The 15470-nt window shown below is 43.8% G+C and overlaps 1 protein-coding gene across 1 annotated transcript in view; it reads left to right on the plus strand.

Moving 5' to 3' along the window:
* Nucleotides 1-15470, plus strand: part of LOC135209615 (ribosome biogenesis protein BMS1 homolog) — a 40228-nt gene that overhangs the window by 2062 nt on the left and 22696 nt on the right. The window contains exons 2-5 of the mRNA XM_064242313.1: nt 9892-10100; nt 10530-10720; nt 11257-11432; nt 11744-11861. Of these exons, the coding sequence (XP_064098383.1) occupies nt 9925-10100; nt 10530-10720; nt 11257-11432; nt 11744-11861 (661 nt within the window). The 5' untranslated portion in view covers nt 9892-9924. The remainder of the gene's footprint in view (nt 1-9891; nt 10101-10529; nt 10721-11256; nt 11433-11743; nt 11862-15470) is intronic.

Below are 15470 nucleotides of genomic sequence, written 5' to 3' on the forward strand. Positions count from 1 at the left end.
CCACCCTTTTCAGTACCCTCTGTTTAAATCTTAAAATTTGGCCTTAATTTCTAACTTTGGAGAAAATACTTACTTCGAAAGGAGAGTAGAGGTCTTTAGCTCCGTTTTTCACCAACAAGATGCCCATCTCCGGTGTCAGGACGCGTTATAATGTACTTTTTCGGAGGGTGGCTAGCGTTGATTGTAGGTGGCCTGCTTGGCCTGCTGTGATATTTTACCCTAATGCGTCCTGACACCGGAGATGGTCATCAGTCATGAGTTGTTGGTGGTGATTGTAGGAGCTCAAGACCTCTACTCTCCTTTCAAAGTAAGTTTTTTCTCCAAAGTTAGAAATTAAGTACATATTTTAAGATTTAAACAGAGGGTAATGAAAAGTGTGGGTATTTCTACAGAAGCAATCCGCTGTTGCCTAGACTATGGCAATTGACGTTTCCTGTGTTATTTTACTTACTGAACAAGAATTTAAAGTAATATTTATGTGGACGACTGTAATTAACCTACTTACTGAACAAGAATTTAAAGTAATATTTATTTGGACGACTGTAATTAACCTAATTACTGAACAAGAATTTAAAGTAATATTTATTTGGACGAGTGTAATTAACCCCCAGGGGCCAGTACTAAACACGGCAAAATACATTGGACACCCCAATCCCTAGTGGATGTTGTATCCGTGGTTACGTTCCTTGCAGTTCGTGCGGAACTATTCTTTAGAATTAGGCTACCCTGCAAGAAATGTAACCGCCGATACGACATCCACTAGGGATTGGGGTGTCCAATGTATTTCGCAGTGTTTAGTACTGGCCCCTGGGGGTTAATTACTGTCGCCTGAACAAATATTACTTAAAATTCTTGTTCAGTAGGTAAAACTGCATAGAAAAACCGCAACTGCCATAGTCTGGGCTGCCGCAGATAGGTACCCTAGATCTACCAAATTGTGGCCAACGCAGTGCACACTACCCCAAAACGCTTTAGAAAATTTTGCTTATGATTAAAAAACTTTAGAAGATTGACGCCATCTCAATGTTTGCGGAATCACTTGTGTCAACAAACTTCCCATTTCCTGTGCTAAATCCGCACACCACTTGTACCCATAGACGCTAGGGCATTTTCATCACAACAATTGTAAACCCGACCTCAAGGGGACTAGAGCATTCTTTGCAGCATTTTGCGCTCTTCAATTGTTTATCAGTGTTGTCAGTTGGTATATGTTTACCCTCCAAACTGGGTATAAGACTTACCGGGGAAATAAGTGAAATTAGCGTATCTATTTGTAGTATATATACATATTACCGCAATTTTATCATTACTGCATTACTATGACAACTAGAATTCATGGAAACTATTTGTAAATGCATTGGTGTATGTGAAGCTCCACTACATTGGCAACGATGAGTCTTTTTGCTGTCGTCTGCTTGTACTTCAGAAATATCTGTAATTTTCATACATTCAACTTACCTGTCAGATATATACATAGCTATCGACTCCGTCGTCCCGACAGAAATTCAAATTTCCCGGCACGCTACAGGTAGGTCAGGTGAGCTTATCCGCCCTGCTCTGGGTAGCAGGACTAGGAACTATTCCCGTTTTCTAATCAGATTCTCTCTGTCGCCGGTAGTATCAACATTGTTGTTACTTCCTCCTGACTGGAATTCTTTTTTCACAACGCTTTTGATCATCTTTCGACTGATTTTTGGTGACGTACTTGGATCGTTGTTTGGCATTCGCTATCGTGGACTGGTTTTTGGACTTCGCTTTGGATTTTCGTGAATATGTCTGATTCTAGTGTTAGCTTCAGAGTGTGTGTGAATGAAGGCTGTAAGGTGAGGATTCCGAAAGCTTTGGTAGATCCTCACACTACATGCAGTGGTTGTAGAAAGGTTGAATGCTCAATTGAGAATACGTGTAACGAGTGTGAGAGATTGAGTGCGCAAGAATGGAAGAATCTGACTTCTTACTTGAAGAAGTTAGAGAAGGATAGAGAGAGGAAGGCGGCTTACAAAAGCCGGAAAATGTCTAGTAGTTCTGTAGCTTCTTCTTCTTCTCTTAATTATGCCCATTCTGTTTCAGCCCGTTCACAAGTTTATCCCTCTGATTCCGCCTCAGAAATAGCGGAACTCAGAGCTTCCTTCAAAAAATGCAAAGAGAAAATGGAAGCATTAGAAGGTAAGAGAAGTGAATGTGGTTTCTTGAGTGATGTTAGTGTCCCCAGTGTAGTGGAGGGGGCGCTCCCAGGCCTAGACCTCTTCCAAGCTCCCTGGCCAGAGGAGAAGGAAAGTCGAAAGCCTTACGGGGGTCGTGGGGAATCCCTAACGATCAGGCGTCCCTTCGGCAGAATGTATACATCTCAGTCTGCCAGGGACAGCTATAGAAAAAGCGTCCTTCGTGAGTGCTTTTCATCTTCTAGTTCGCCTTCTCCGAGAAGAGGATGGAAGGAATCGAAGCTTTCACGTCCGCTAAAAAGGAACTGGTGAAAGAACCTGAGCTTAATTCTAGCCCCGCCCCGAGCGCTTCTCTGAAGAGGAGGACGCCTTCGGTAATCAAGAAAGCTAGAAAGGATTTAGATCCTTGGAAGGGAAAAGACTCTCGAGCGCCTTCCAGATCTCCTTCTCCTGATTCGAATGAGCCTTCGACCAGGAGAATTTTGATGAATGTACAGGAGCAAATAGCGTCTTTGGTAGGAGTACTTTCTAAGGAGCCTACTCGTAAAAAGGATGACCAGGCTTCCGATTAAGAGATCCAAATACCGATCTCCTGTCGGGCGCGACGAACCCTCCAGGGGAGTTGTCGCACAAGCGGCCATCTCTGGGGGGAGCGGTGCGTTAGGCAGGCGAGATGTGGGAAAGGAAGTAACTCCTACCAAGCGTCAGGCGCCAACTAGGAGCCAGGCGCCAAGTAGGCGCAAAGAGCCTGACTTTACTGTTAGATCGTTCTAGGCCCAGATCTTCATCCAAGCAACAAGAGCCAATTGGAGAAGAGAGAACTCCTGATAGGAGTATAGCGCCCGCTAAGCGCAATATACCTGCTATTCGAAAGGCGCATTCCATGAGCGATACTCCTACCAAGCCTCAGGAGTATCGGAACTAGATGCGCCTTCCGTAGGTCAGGAGTATTCGGGAAGAGATACTCCTGCCAAGCGCCTTGATTACTCTGGCCTCGATACTCCTCCCAGGCGCCAGGAGTATTCTGGACTTTTTACTCCTACCAGGCGCCAGCAGTATTCGAAGCGCGATGCGCCTACCAAGCGCCAGGAGTATTCTGAGCTTAATACTCCTAACAGGCGCCAGGAGTATTTGGAGCAAGATGCGCCTTCCAGACGGCAGGAGTATTCGAAGAGTGTAACGACTGTCAGGCGCCAGGAGTATTCCAAACAGGTTACTCCTACCAGGCCTCAGGAGTATTCTCAGCGAGATACTCCTGCTAAACGCCAGGCGCATTCTCCTCGTGAAGAGCTTGACATCCGACAGGAGTCTAACAGGCGAAGAGCAGTGATACGTGACTCTCCTAATGATAAACGTAAGGAGAGAGTTACTCCTAGCCCATCTCCTTATAGAAGTGCTTCTTCTTCGGAAGGAAGAAATCTAGAGAGGAGACAGAGGAGGGAAGGGAGCCTTCTCCTTCCGATCCTATTAATTTAGATGACGTCTCGGAGGACGAAGTTACTAACAGAGAAGGACTTTCGAATTACAAAGTTCTTTCTGTCTCTCCTCTTAGAAGAATATGGAGATGCAGTAACTCCAGCCGCTCCTCCTCCTCGCTCTCTATTTTCAAGTACGAAGGCACACAAGGTCTTCGTCTTTCCTGAAAATGAAGCCGGCCATATCCATGAAAAGGGCCTTACAACATCTCTGGACTCCTGGATCGAAGGACTAAGAAGGAGTTAGGAAGGACGATCTTTTGCATGCCTCCCGCTAAACTAAGGGGCAGGAGAGGCATATGGTACGAAACGGAGAAAACATGGGATTGTCTCTGCCTGTTTCAGCTGAATCGGACTTCTCCAGTCTCGTAGACTCGTCGAGGAGACATGCCTTGAATTCAGCAAAAGCGACATGGGGTCTTTCGGAAATGGACCATCTCCTCAAGGGACTTTTTCACACCTTAGAAGTATTTAACTTCCTAGATTGGTCCCTTGGGGTCATTGCTAAGAAGTCCCATGAAAAAGAACAACTAAGCCCTGAAACCTTGCATAGCATCCTTACATGCATAGATAAGGCGGTTCAAGATGGATCGGGGCGGAAGTGTGCTCCCTCTTCGGTGCGGGAATACTAAAGAAGAGAGCGGTTCATAGTGCCTTTCTCACTAAGGCCGTCTCTCCTTCGCAGAGATCCGCTTTTGCTGTATGCGCCTCTCTCTGAGCATTTATTTCCTTCGCAGTTGGTGAGAGACATTGCCCATCGCTAACTGAGAAAGCCACCCCTCAGGATCTTTTAAGGCAATCCTCAAGGAAGAATAGACCTGTGGCTAGTGAGGAAAAGAAAAGCATCTAAGCCAACTCAACAACAGCAGCCCTTTCGAGGAGGGCAGGCCGCTCAGGCTAGATCCATCGTCAGAAGGAAATCAGCTGAAAAAAGGGGAAGATCTGCCTTCCGTCCCTTTAAGAAGGGAAAATGAGAAATCTTTCCTCCAGACACCTGTAGGAGCCAGGTTACAATTCTTTGCGGGAGCATGGGAAGACATAGGATCCGATCCTTGGTCAATGTCAGTAATCAAGAAGGGTTATTATATCCCATTCAAGGACAGACCCCCTTGACAACATCACCGAGGGAACTGTCAGCCAGATACAATGGACCCTGTTCTGATGGATACTCTTCGTCAAATGGTGGAGCAGATGTGGGACAAAAGAGCAATAGAGCTGGTACTGGATCAAAGCTCCCCGGGTTTTACTATCGCTTGTTTCTTGTAGCGAAAGCCTCGGGGGGATGGAGACCGGTACTGGATGGGTTTAAGTTCGCTGAACAAATTCGTACAACAACAGAAGTTCAGCATGGAAACGTCTGCCTCAGTACTTGCAGCTCTCCGTCAAGGAGATTGGATGGCGTCTCTAGATCTTCAAGACGCATATTTCCACGTCCCGATTCACCATTCGTCGAGGAAGTACCTTCGTTTTATGTTCGAGGGAAGGATCTATCAGTTCAGGGCCCTGTGTTTCGGCCTTTCTACGGCTCCCCAAGTCTTCACAGACTTAATGAAAAATGTGTCAAAACACCTTCACATGAAAGGGATAAACGTCTCCCTATACCTGGACGACTGGCTCATCAGGGCCAGGTCTCAAAAGCAGTGTCTGGAGGACCTGTCAACAATCCTGGAATTGACAAAGACATTAGGATTAATCGTGAACCTCGAGAAATCCCAGATGGTCCCCAGCCAGAACGTAGTCTATCTGGGGATTCAGATGGATTCTCGTTTTTGGGTTTTCGAGTTTTTCCTTCTCAAGAGAGAGTAAGGAAAGGCTGTGCCACAGTATTGAACTTCTTAGAGAAAGAGCGTACTTCAGCGAGGGAATGGTTGAGGCCTTCTGGGGACCCCTTCCTCGCTCGAACAGTTCTTTCCTCTAGGGAGACTGCATCTCCGTCCGCTTCAGTACTTCCTGAGAAGCAGTTGGAGTTGGAAGACAGGACAGCTCTCGGACACGTTTCCGATCTCATTAGAAGTAAGGCAACAGTTGAGGTGGTGGTTGACCCCTTGGAAGAAAACAGAGGAGTATCCTTAGAAGTTCGGAACCCAAACCTGACATTGTTCTCAGACGCGTCGGAGACAGGTTGGGGTGCGACTCTAGGGTCCGAAGAAGTGTCAGGCACCTGGTCGGAAGAGCAGGTGTCATGGCACATAAATTGCAAGGAGCTCTTTGCGATACACCTCGCGTTAAGGAGCTTCGAGCAGATAGTCAGAGACAAAGTAATTCAGATAAACTCCGACAATACGACCGCTCTGGCTTATGTCAAGAAGCAAGGAGGAACTCACTCTTTCGCCCTATACGAACTGGCAAGAGATCTGCTGATTTGGGCAAATCAAAGGAATGTGGTCCTTCTAACGAGATTTGTTCAAGGGTGAGAGGAACGTTGAGAGCGGGACAGACTGAGCAGGAGGTTCCAGGTCCTTCCTACAGAATGGACCCTCCACTCGGAAGTCTGTCAGACCCTTTGGTATCTTTGGGGGAAACCACAGATAGATCTGTTCGCCACGTTTCTCTCCAAAAGGATAAACACATTTTGCGCCCTGGTAGAGGATCCCAGGGCTTATGCTATAGACGCCTTTCTCCTGGACTGGTCAGGGCTAGACGTACGCTTTTCCCCCTTCCCCCATTCAACGATTCTGGGGGAAGTAGTCAGAAAGTTTGTGGCCTCGAAGGGAACCAGAATGACTCTGATAGCCCCATATTGGCCATCCCGAATTTGGTTCACGGAGGTGATGGAGTGGACAGTGGACTTCCCCAGATCTCTTCCAAACAGGATAGATCTGTCTCAAACAACCCCACTTCGAGAGGTACCATCAAAACTCTTACCCGCTCTTGCTCTGACTGCCTTTCGACTATCGAAAGATTGGTCAGAGCGAGAGGGTTTTCTCGCAAGGCGGCGGCAAGCGCAATTGCTAGAGCCGCAGATCATCTACTAGGCGAGTGTACCAATCGAAGTGGGAAGTTTTCAGAAACTGGTGCAGGTCGAAGAAGCTGTCCTCTTCCAATACCTCTGTAACCGAAATTGCGGATTTCCTTCTTTTCCTGAGGGAAAAGTCACATCTCTCTGTACCAACAATTAACGTACAGAAGTATGCTTTCGTCAGTCTTTAGAAACAGAGGCTTAGACTTGACGAATAATAAAGATTTGCACGATCTCATCCGCTCTTTTGAAACGTCCAAGTCAGTAGAGCCTAGGATTCCGAGCTGGAACTTAGATGTGGTTCTGAAATTTCTATCCTCGGAAAAGTTCGAACCACCTCATACGGCTTTCCATTTCCTCGTGATATCACTAAAGTGGTATATTTTCTTCTATCTCTGGCTACGGCTAAAAGGGTCAGCGAGTTGCACGCCCTTGAGTCACGAGTTGGTTTCAAAGAAGATTCTGTGATTTGTTCATTCCAGACTCTTTTTCTTGCCAAAAACGAGAACCCTTCGAATCCCTGGCCTAGAGTTTCGAGGTAAAAGGACTTACTAGGCCTAGTAGGCAGAGAAATAGAAAGATCACTTTGTCCAGTTAGAGCACTGAAATTCTATCTGGACAGAAAGAAGCGGTTGGGAGGCTCGCAAGCATGGTCTTTGGTGCTCGGTAAAAGACCCCAAGAGACCTATGTCTAAAAATGCTTTGGCCTTCTTTGTTAAACTGCCCAGATGACTTTTAATCTATTAAGAGTAAGAGCTCATGAGGTAAGGGCAATCGCGACATCTATTGCGTTCCAGAGAAATATGTCCACTTAAAAATATTTTGGACGCAACCTATTGGAGATGCAACTCAGTATTTGCATCTCATTATTTAAAAGATGTGCGAGTAATGTATGAGAATGTTTTTCTTTAGGTCCGTTTGTGTCAGCACAGACGGTTCTGGGTAAAGGAGAGAGCACGATCCTTAAATAGTGTACGTAACCCTCTTGTCGGATGTGTTCTCGTGTTTCCTGTGCCATGGGAGTGTCATATGTCGCACTGGCGGCCTTCACTTCGCTTCATTAGGAAATCGAGTGACAGCTGACTATTAGAGGGGTACAAAATTTTATTTTTGTATTGTATGAGTTTCGAGTTTGTGGTTGTTTGCTAAGATTTGGGATGACTCTTAGCCATCTAGACTAACACGGGTTAGGATCGGGTGATCGGGATCGGTTGTGTGCTCCTTAAAGAAGGCGTGTGTCATATAAGCGGATTAGCACCCCTTGACAAACAAACGCCAGTTAGGCTCTGCCGAGTAAGTGGAGAGGCCCCATCGACAGACCAGCAAGAACTCTTGGCCACAGATCACTATCTCGCTAAGGCTCTTGAGATGAAGCAGACTCCTGGGCAGTAGCCACGAAGTCTTCCATCTAATAAGGTAGGAACTAAGGTTTATTTATACCTACAACATATGTTGTTTACCTGTCTAGTCAGTTAGTTAGCTGTCTCTTGCCCTCCACCAAAGGGTGTCAATCAGCTATGTATATATCTGACAGGTAAGTTGAATGTATGAAAATGATATTGTTATGATACAATAAAGTTTCATACATACTTACCTGGCAGATATATACAATTGAAGACCCACCCAGCCTCCCCGCAGGAGACAGGTGGAAGAGAGAATCTGATTAGAAAACGGGAATAGTTCCTAGTCCTGCTACCCAGAGCAGGGCGGTAGATCACCTGACCTACCTGTAGCGAGTGCCGCGAAATTTGAATTTCTGTCGGGGACGACGGAGTCGATAGCTATGTATATATCTGCCAGGTAAGTATGTATGAAACTTTATTGTATCATAACAATATCATTTTTCAGGGGCAATTTGGTTGGAAAAAAGGGATAATAGACATGACTTAAATAAACATTTGAAGTAACAAAGTTAAGTTAAACTAAATACTGAGTAAAGTAAACAATTACGGGAATAAAGCTTTGCACCTCATAAACAGTGTAGTCATCTGCTGCTCGTAACTGTGTTTGTGGAGTGAGTGTTTAGGAACCAGGAACAGCAACGTGGTTCAAGTGCAATTTGGAATGAATTAAGACCAAAATGTGTATGATTACAATCAAATAAGCACTGTGGAGTTTCAGTTGTGATGGCAGTAAGGATAAAACCACCGATTACAAGGTAAAAATAAATTTCAGTTCAAACCATGACCCCGGGAGTAAAAATGTTCATACTTTCACTAATGTAGGCAACAAAATGTTGTTTTATTGTGCTGATTATAACTGCAATCTTGAGTAAGATCAATAAACGTGTTACATATATACGTTAACATTGTTCAAATGAGTGCTGGGAAAGATGGCGGATTGTCTGTGGTTACGAACGGCAAGTCACGAGGTTGTCGCCATATTGGATTTCAAAACTGCCTTGAAAACATAATATTATTTTACGAAGAGCTCACATGCTTATTTTAATTCGTATGGCGCTTTCATATATCGCATTACTATGTTGACAAAACTTCAATCTTTTGAATGGTATACTTAAAGATGTGATTATATTCTTGTTTTACCTATTAAATATCGAGTGATTAAGGCCGAGCCACGCGTTGACGATGGATTGACTGCGGTTGTTTACCCTAGATGATGGGGAGTTATTGCTTAGGTCTACTGCAGTTGGTAATGGTGCACTTTTATTAGCTTATTAGTCATTTGCACTGCCCTAGATTAGGTTATGTGGGTTTGAGGCCTCTGTAATTATTTAGTGTCATAGGTTTGGTTAAGTGGGAGGAACCAAAGGGGCCCCAAAGCCCTCTTACTAAGTAAGAGTCGGCCCCTTTTTTTTTTCATGATTGGTGGGGTCTAGGGCTAGCTGAGGATGCAGCCCCTTAGGTTGGTATAGGTAGCGGGTTTAGTGGTAGGCTAGGACCTGGTATCAGGTTAGGGTAAATCTATCCTTGTATTTTCCTCATTTTTTGTTTTCGTTTACTCAGAAACCCTACTTTCCTATTGTGAGATCTGAATTGTTAATCATGTACTATTGACTTTTGTATATATCACTCAATTATGCTCTTATATATTTTATCTCCCTGTGTGCATTCCTTTCCCTTTTACTTATGAGGTTTCTATACTGTGGGAGATTACTTAGTAAGGTAGGTCATGGCATTTAGCAATGGTAGAGGGTGAATCCTTCAAGTTTTCTTATTGTATTCCTTAGATTCTAAGGAATCCATAAAGCAATGATCCACAGTATTATGAGTTTTTTACATGTGTGTTTACAAATATTTGTAGGTTGCTTGATTTAATGTTATGTTGTTTTTTCCAGTATAGATTAGTCATTGATGATTAATCTGTCATAATGGGAGATGCAGTAGATTTTGACAAAAAGAAGGCTCACTCTCATCGTCATGCTGGCCGTAAAGCTGAGAAGAAGAAAGCAAAAGTTAAGCATGAGCAAGACTTGACTGCCCGGCAACGTAATCCAAAGGCTTATGCCTTTAAATCTGCTGCAAAGGGACAGAAACAGTTTCTGAGGTAATGGTCATGAACATAACATCATAGATGCATAGCGAGCTGAAATAACTGTCCTGTATGATAGTTATAAGAAAAAAAATTACAAGATGAAATTAGATAACTTTTGCTTGGCAGTGTATTTCTGCATCATAAAGATTTGTATCAAGGAGATTGTGATAATTGTTTGCTTTTGATTAGGGAAATGTTGGGTTGCTCATGTTAAAGTTAAAAGTAGGTTTTTTTTTCTAAAGGTTGCAATGCTTTAATGTTATCAGTAATACTGTTTCAAAATAAAAACGGCTTTACGATATGTGTTCAAATTCTTCCAGAATCTTCAGTTTCATTATGGTTAATATAAAATCTTTTAGTATACTAAGGATGTTGTATTCTCCTGAAGGGGTCAGGATAGCTTCACTGACAATATAGGTAATTTCTATGATTCTTTTATAGGACCCAAGATTTCAAGGCAAAGAAACATCACATACCTGTTGTTGATCGAACTCCTCTAGAACCCCCTCCAGTTATTGTGTCCATTGTGGGAGGTCCAAAATCAGGAAAATCTACTCTTTTAAGATGTCTGGTAAAGAATTACACCAGACAGAAACTCTCGGATATTCAGGGTCCTGTGACTGTTGTAGTTGGTAAGTACTGAAGTAATTTAGGAGTACATACTGTACTTTTTATGTCTATATTTAAAATTTCATGGCTGCAAGTTTCCTACACATAAAATTAATGTGCATACCTCTTGTAGTACGTATTGCAGTATTGTACTATGTTCCTGAAAAATTAGGGTTATAGATTAAATGGTAATAGTGTTGAACTTAATATTATATTCTCTGCTTCACAACTTCTGTATCCATGCAAAGAGCAACAAAGATGTTAAGCAAGTCTCCAAGTAAATCGCTATTGGATTAATAAATGTTGAGGGTTACAGTCCCCATTATTGTAAATTTTGACCTTTTTTATCAGTTTTCAGCCCCAGTTATAAGTGAACTATTGAATTCTCTTATGAAATCTGCTTAAGAGATGGATAGACTGTATCTTGTTACAGATACTACAGCATGCTGGCCTGATTCCTGTAGCAAAAAGTTACATTGTTGATTTTGTTCTAAGATTTTACATGTAACAGTTGCAATGGCAGTACAACAGATATGAGAATTTCTCATTTATTTTTCAGGAAAAAAACGAAGGGTTACTTTCATAGAAGTCAACAATGATGTCAACTGCATGATAGATATTGCTAAAGTGTCAGACATTGTATTAATGCTGATTGATGCCACTTTTGGCATTGAGATGGAAATATTTGAGTTTTTAGAGATATGTCGTGCTCACGGAACTCCTCGTGTCATGGGTGTAAGTATGGATTGTATTGGTACCCAATGTTGCTCATCCCTTGTTGGAATTATACTTTGATTATTGTTATTACTAATTGTGTTTGCCATTTATTTGTTACTAGTAGAAAAACCAAGGAATGTGAAGTTTCTTCTCCCCAAAGATTGTGCCATGCTGTTAATTGTTGCTTGGAATAAAAGACATTCTTGTAACCTATATTTGCACATTGAAAAAATAAGTGTAATGTATAATATGTGTGGCTATGCATCATTGAAAATTTCACCTCGTAGCTGTTTCCAAAATTCTTAAGCTGCCACTTTGCTTCATTCCAGATCTTGAATCATTTAGATATGATGAAAGATAACAAAGCTCTGAAGAGGAAAAAGAAAATTCTTAAGCACAGATTTCAGGTTGAGCTGTATCCTGGAGCAAAACTCTTTTACCTGTCAGGTGAGTTGTGTATTTCTACACTTCAGAAGGTTAACTCACCATCATCCTTAACAGTTTTATGTGTAGCTCTTGAAAATGCCAGGCACCCTGAACTAAACAGGTATAGCCTTTTGTCTGTTTCACAGTTATGCTTTTCCTATGTCAGAAACCTCTTTTCGTATTATTTGCCTTATATTTCACTTATTATATTACCTCAGTTCAGTATATTTAATATTGTGCAGTACAGTACAACAGTTTTAATATAAGTTTAGGAATTTGAAGTTGTACATTTCTACCACATCCAAGGGCTCTCTAGGTAGAAGACATTATACTTCTTTTTATCATAATGCTAGAATTCCGTTTTTGTGCCTTTTATGTTGCTCATAGCGGTAGTACTGTACATGCCATGCAGTAGATGGTACTGAACATTCTTTACAGTGCTCCATCAACCCCAAACTGTGTTACCTTCAGCCTCTTGCCCCTCATCTATTTATTGTCTTTGGTCTCTCCTTACCCACCTGTCCACTTCTTGAACTTTACCTTATTACGACATTTACCTCTACCTTTAGAACAAATCTCACAAGTGAGCTTGAGTTTAGAAACAGTGAATAGTTTGTGCTACTGGGAATACCATCAGCTGACAACTGTCAGTATGTGTATTGGATATGACTGTGAGGAGATCCATCATGAGGTAATTATTAGCAGCATAGAAACTAATTTGTTTACTCGAGTATAAAGTTATGTCTAATCAAGGTACAGATGCACAAAACTACTTATTCATTATTATATTTTTATACATTCAACTTCCCTGCCAGATATATACTTAGCTATAGACTCCGTTTCCTCCGTCGTCTCCAGACAGAATTTCAAATTTCGCGGCACACGCTACAGGTAGGTCAGGTGATCTACCGCCCTGCCCTGGGTGGCAGGACTAGGAACCATCCCCGTTTTCTAATCAGAATTCTTCTGTCGCCCAGACCATCAACATTGTTGTGGTTCCTCTCGATTGGTTTTCTTTTTCACCGGCAATTGATCTTCTTGACCCGACTTTTGGTGACGTATCTGGATTGTTGGATTGGCATACGCTTTTGTGGACTGTTTTTGTGGACTTGATTTGGAATTTTCTTTATAATTTGTCTGACTCTGGTATGGTTGTGAGACGTTGTGTGAATGTAGGCTGTAAGGTGAGGTTGCCGAAAGCTTCGGTAGACCCTCACACGGTATGCAAGAGGTGCAGGAGTATGAATGTTCTTTTACTAATACTTGTAAGGAATGTGAGAACTTGAGTGAGAACGAATGGAAGAATCTAACTAATTATTTAAAAAAGTTAGAAAGAGAAAGAGTGAGGAAGGCTTCTCATAGAAGTTTAAGTAGTTCTAGATCGGAACTAATTCCAAGCTTGGGATCTTCCCCAAGGGTAAGTATTGCTACTTCTCCTTCCATTGCAGCCCTTCTCCTATTGCAGAACCTGTAGATCCAGCAAAAGAACTTGCGGATCTAAAAGCAGCCTTCAAGTTGATGGAAAACAAAATGGCTGCCATACAAGGTAAGGCTAGTGATTTTTCAGTGGACAGTGATATGAGTGTCCCCAGTGTAGTGGAGGGGCATCTGGTCGGGCTCAGCAACGCTCCTAGGTCTAGACCTCTTCCAAGCTCACATGCCAGAGGAGAAGGAATGTCGAAAGCCGAAAGGAGGTTGTGGAGAATCCCCACCGATCAGGTGTCCCATTCGGCGGTTTCTGTGACATCCCAGACTGCCAAGGACCGCTATTGTAAAAGCGTCCTACGTGAGTGTTTCTCGTCGTCGGGATCTTCATCACCGAGACGTGATTGGAGAGATTCAGATCGATCTCGGCCTCTCAAGAGGAGTTGGAAGGCTCCGAATATTGACTCGAGCCCTGAAAACTTCCCTGAGGAGTCTCCATCGGGATGTGAAGAAGGCAAGAAGAGCCATTCTTTCAACCAGAGTGAGAGGAGGCAGGAGGTGGAGGCTATGGACTCCTCCCCTCCTCCTTCCCCTCCTCCCGAAGAGGATAAAGAGGAGGCTACAAAGAGGTTCATGATGGCGATTGCAGGAACAGATTTCGTCATTTGTAGGAGTCCTGTCAAAGGAGCCTCTAGAAGGAAAGACACTTCCCTTCCTATTAAAAGATCCTCCAGACGTATGGAGGTATCTGCCCCTTCCCAGGATCGATACTCCTACTCGAGGTGAGGTTTCCGGTACGAACCTGGATGAAACGATCAGACGTCTGGCACCGGCCAGGAGGAGAGTCACCCAGGAGGCAGGAGCCAAGAACCAGGAGTGAGGAGTCAACGGGTGAGGCAGGAGCCCAGAGCCAGGAGTGTAGAGGCATCCAGGCAAGAGGCAAGAGCCAGGAGGCAAGAGCAGGAGGCAGGAGCCAAAAAAAAAGAGGCAGGAGCCAGGAGCCAAGAGGCAGGAGTCAGGCGGGCAGGAGAGCCAGGATGTTCGGAGTCAGGAGCAGGAGTTCCGGAGTCAGGAGGCAGGAGTCGGAGTCAGAGGCAGGAGTCGGTCCAGGAGTCAGGAGCAGGAGTCAGGAGCCAGAGGCAGGAGTCAGGAGGCAAGAGTCAAGATCCAGGAGGCAAGCAGTCGGGGACTGTTCCTGGAGGTTTATGACTCTTCTCCAAATAGGAGCTTCCTCTCTTCGAAAATATGAGGTCTGGAAGGACTCTCCCTCCAAACGTGAACTTTCTCCTTCGTCTGATCGAGGGTTAGACGAGTTGTTCTGATGACGAACCTCTGCTAATGAGGGACTTTCTAGTTATAAAGTCTTAGCCTCATTACTCCTTCAAGAGTTTGGAGATTCTCTTAGTCCGGCGGCTCCTCCTTCTCCTCGTTCGCTCTTTCGAGCTCAGCTACGGCTAAATCGTCGGCCTTTTTAAAAATGAAGCCTGCGATATCTATGAAGAAGGCACTCCATTCTTTAGATTCTTGGATGGACAAGAAGAAGGAGTTAGGAAAGACGGTATTCTGCATGCCTCCTTCCAGATTGCACGGGGAAGAAAGAGAGGTATTTGGTATGGGACAGGAGAGACTATGCGTCTTTCTCTACCTGCCTCTGCAGATGCCGACTTTTCCAATTTAGTGGAGGCCTCTAGACGTCACTCCTTAGGATCGGTCAGAGCGACGTGGAGCACTTCAGAGTTGAACCACTTTCTAAAGGGACTTTTTGTCACTTTAGAGGTGTTCAATTTTCTGGATTGGTCACTCGGAGTTCTGGCCAACAAAATCTAAGGATCCGGAGTTTCGAAAACCCAGGAAAGGTTCTCCATAGCGTCCTGATCCTGCATGGACAAGCAGTACAGGACGGTTCGGGTGAAGTGGCTTTCTCTTTTTGGTGCTGGTCTCCTGAAAAGAGATCAGTTTTTGATCCCTTATGGATCCGGAGTTTCTGAAAAAACAAGAAAGGAAATTCTCCAGTAGCGGTCCTGTCCTGCATGGAACAAGGCCAGTACAGGGACGGTTCGGGGTGAAGTGGCTTCCCTTCTTTGGCTGCTGGGTCTCACTGAAAAAGAGAAACAGTTTTGGGAATACCTATTATCGAAAGGGGTTTCTCCGAGCCAGAGGACTGCCTTACTGTTCGCCCCTCTATCAGATCATCTGTTTCCTTCT

Source organism: Macrobrachium nipponense, chromosome 38 (assembly GCF_015104395.2).
Source record: "Macrobrachium nipponense isolate FS-2020 chromosome 38, ASM1510439v2, whole genome shotgun sequence".
In the NCBI taxonomy this organism is placed as follows: Eukaryota; Metazoa; Arthropoda; class Malacostraca; order Decapoda; family Palaemonidae; genus Macrobrachium; species Macrobrachium nipponense.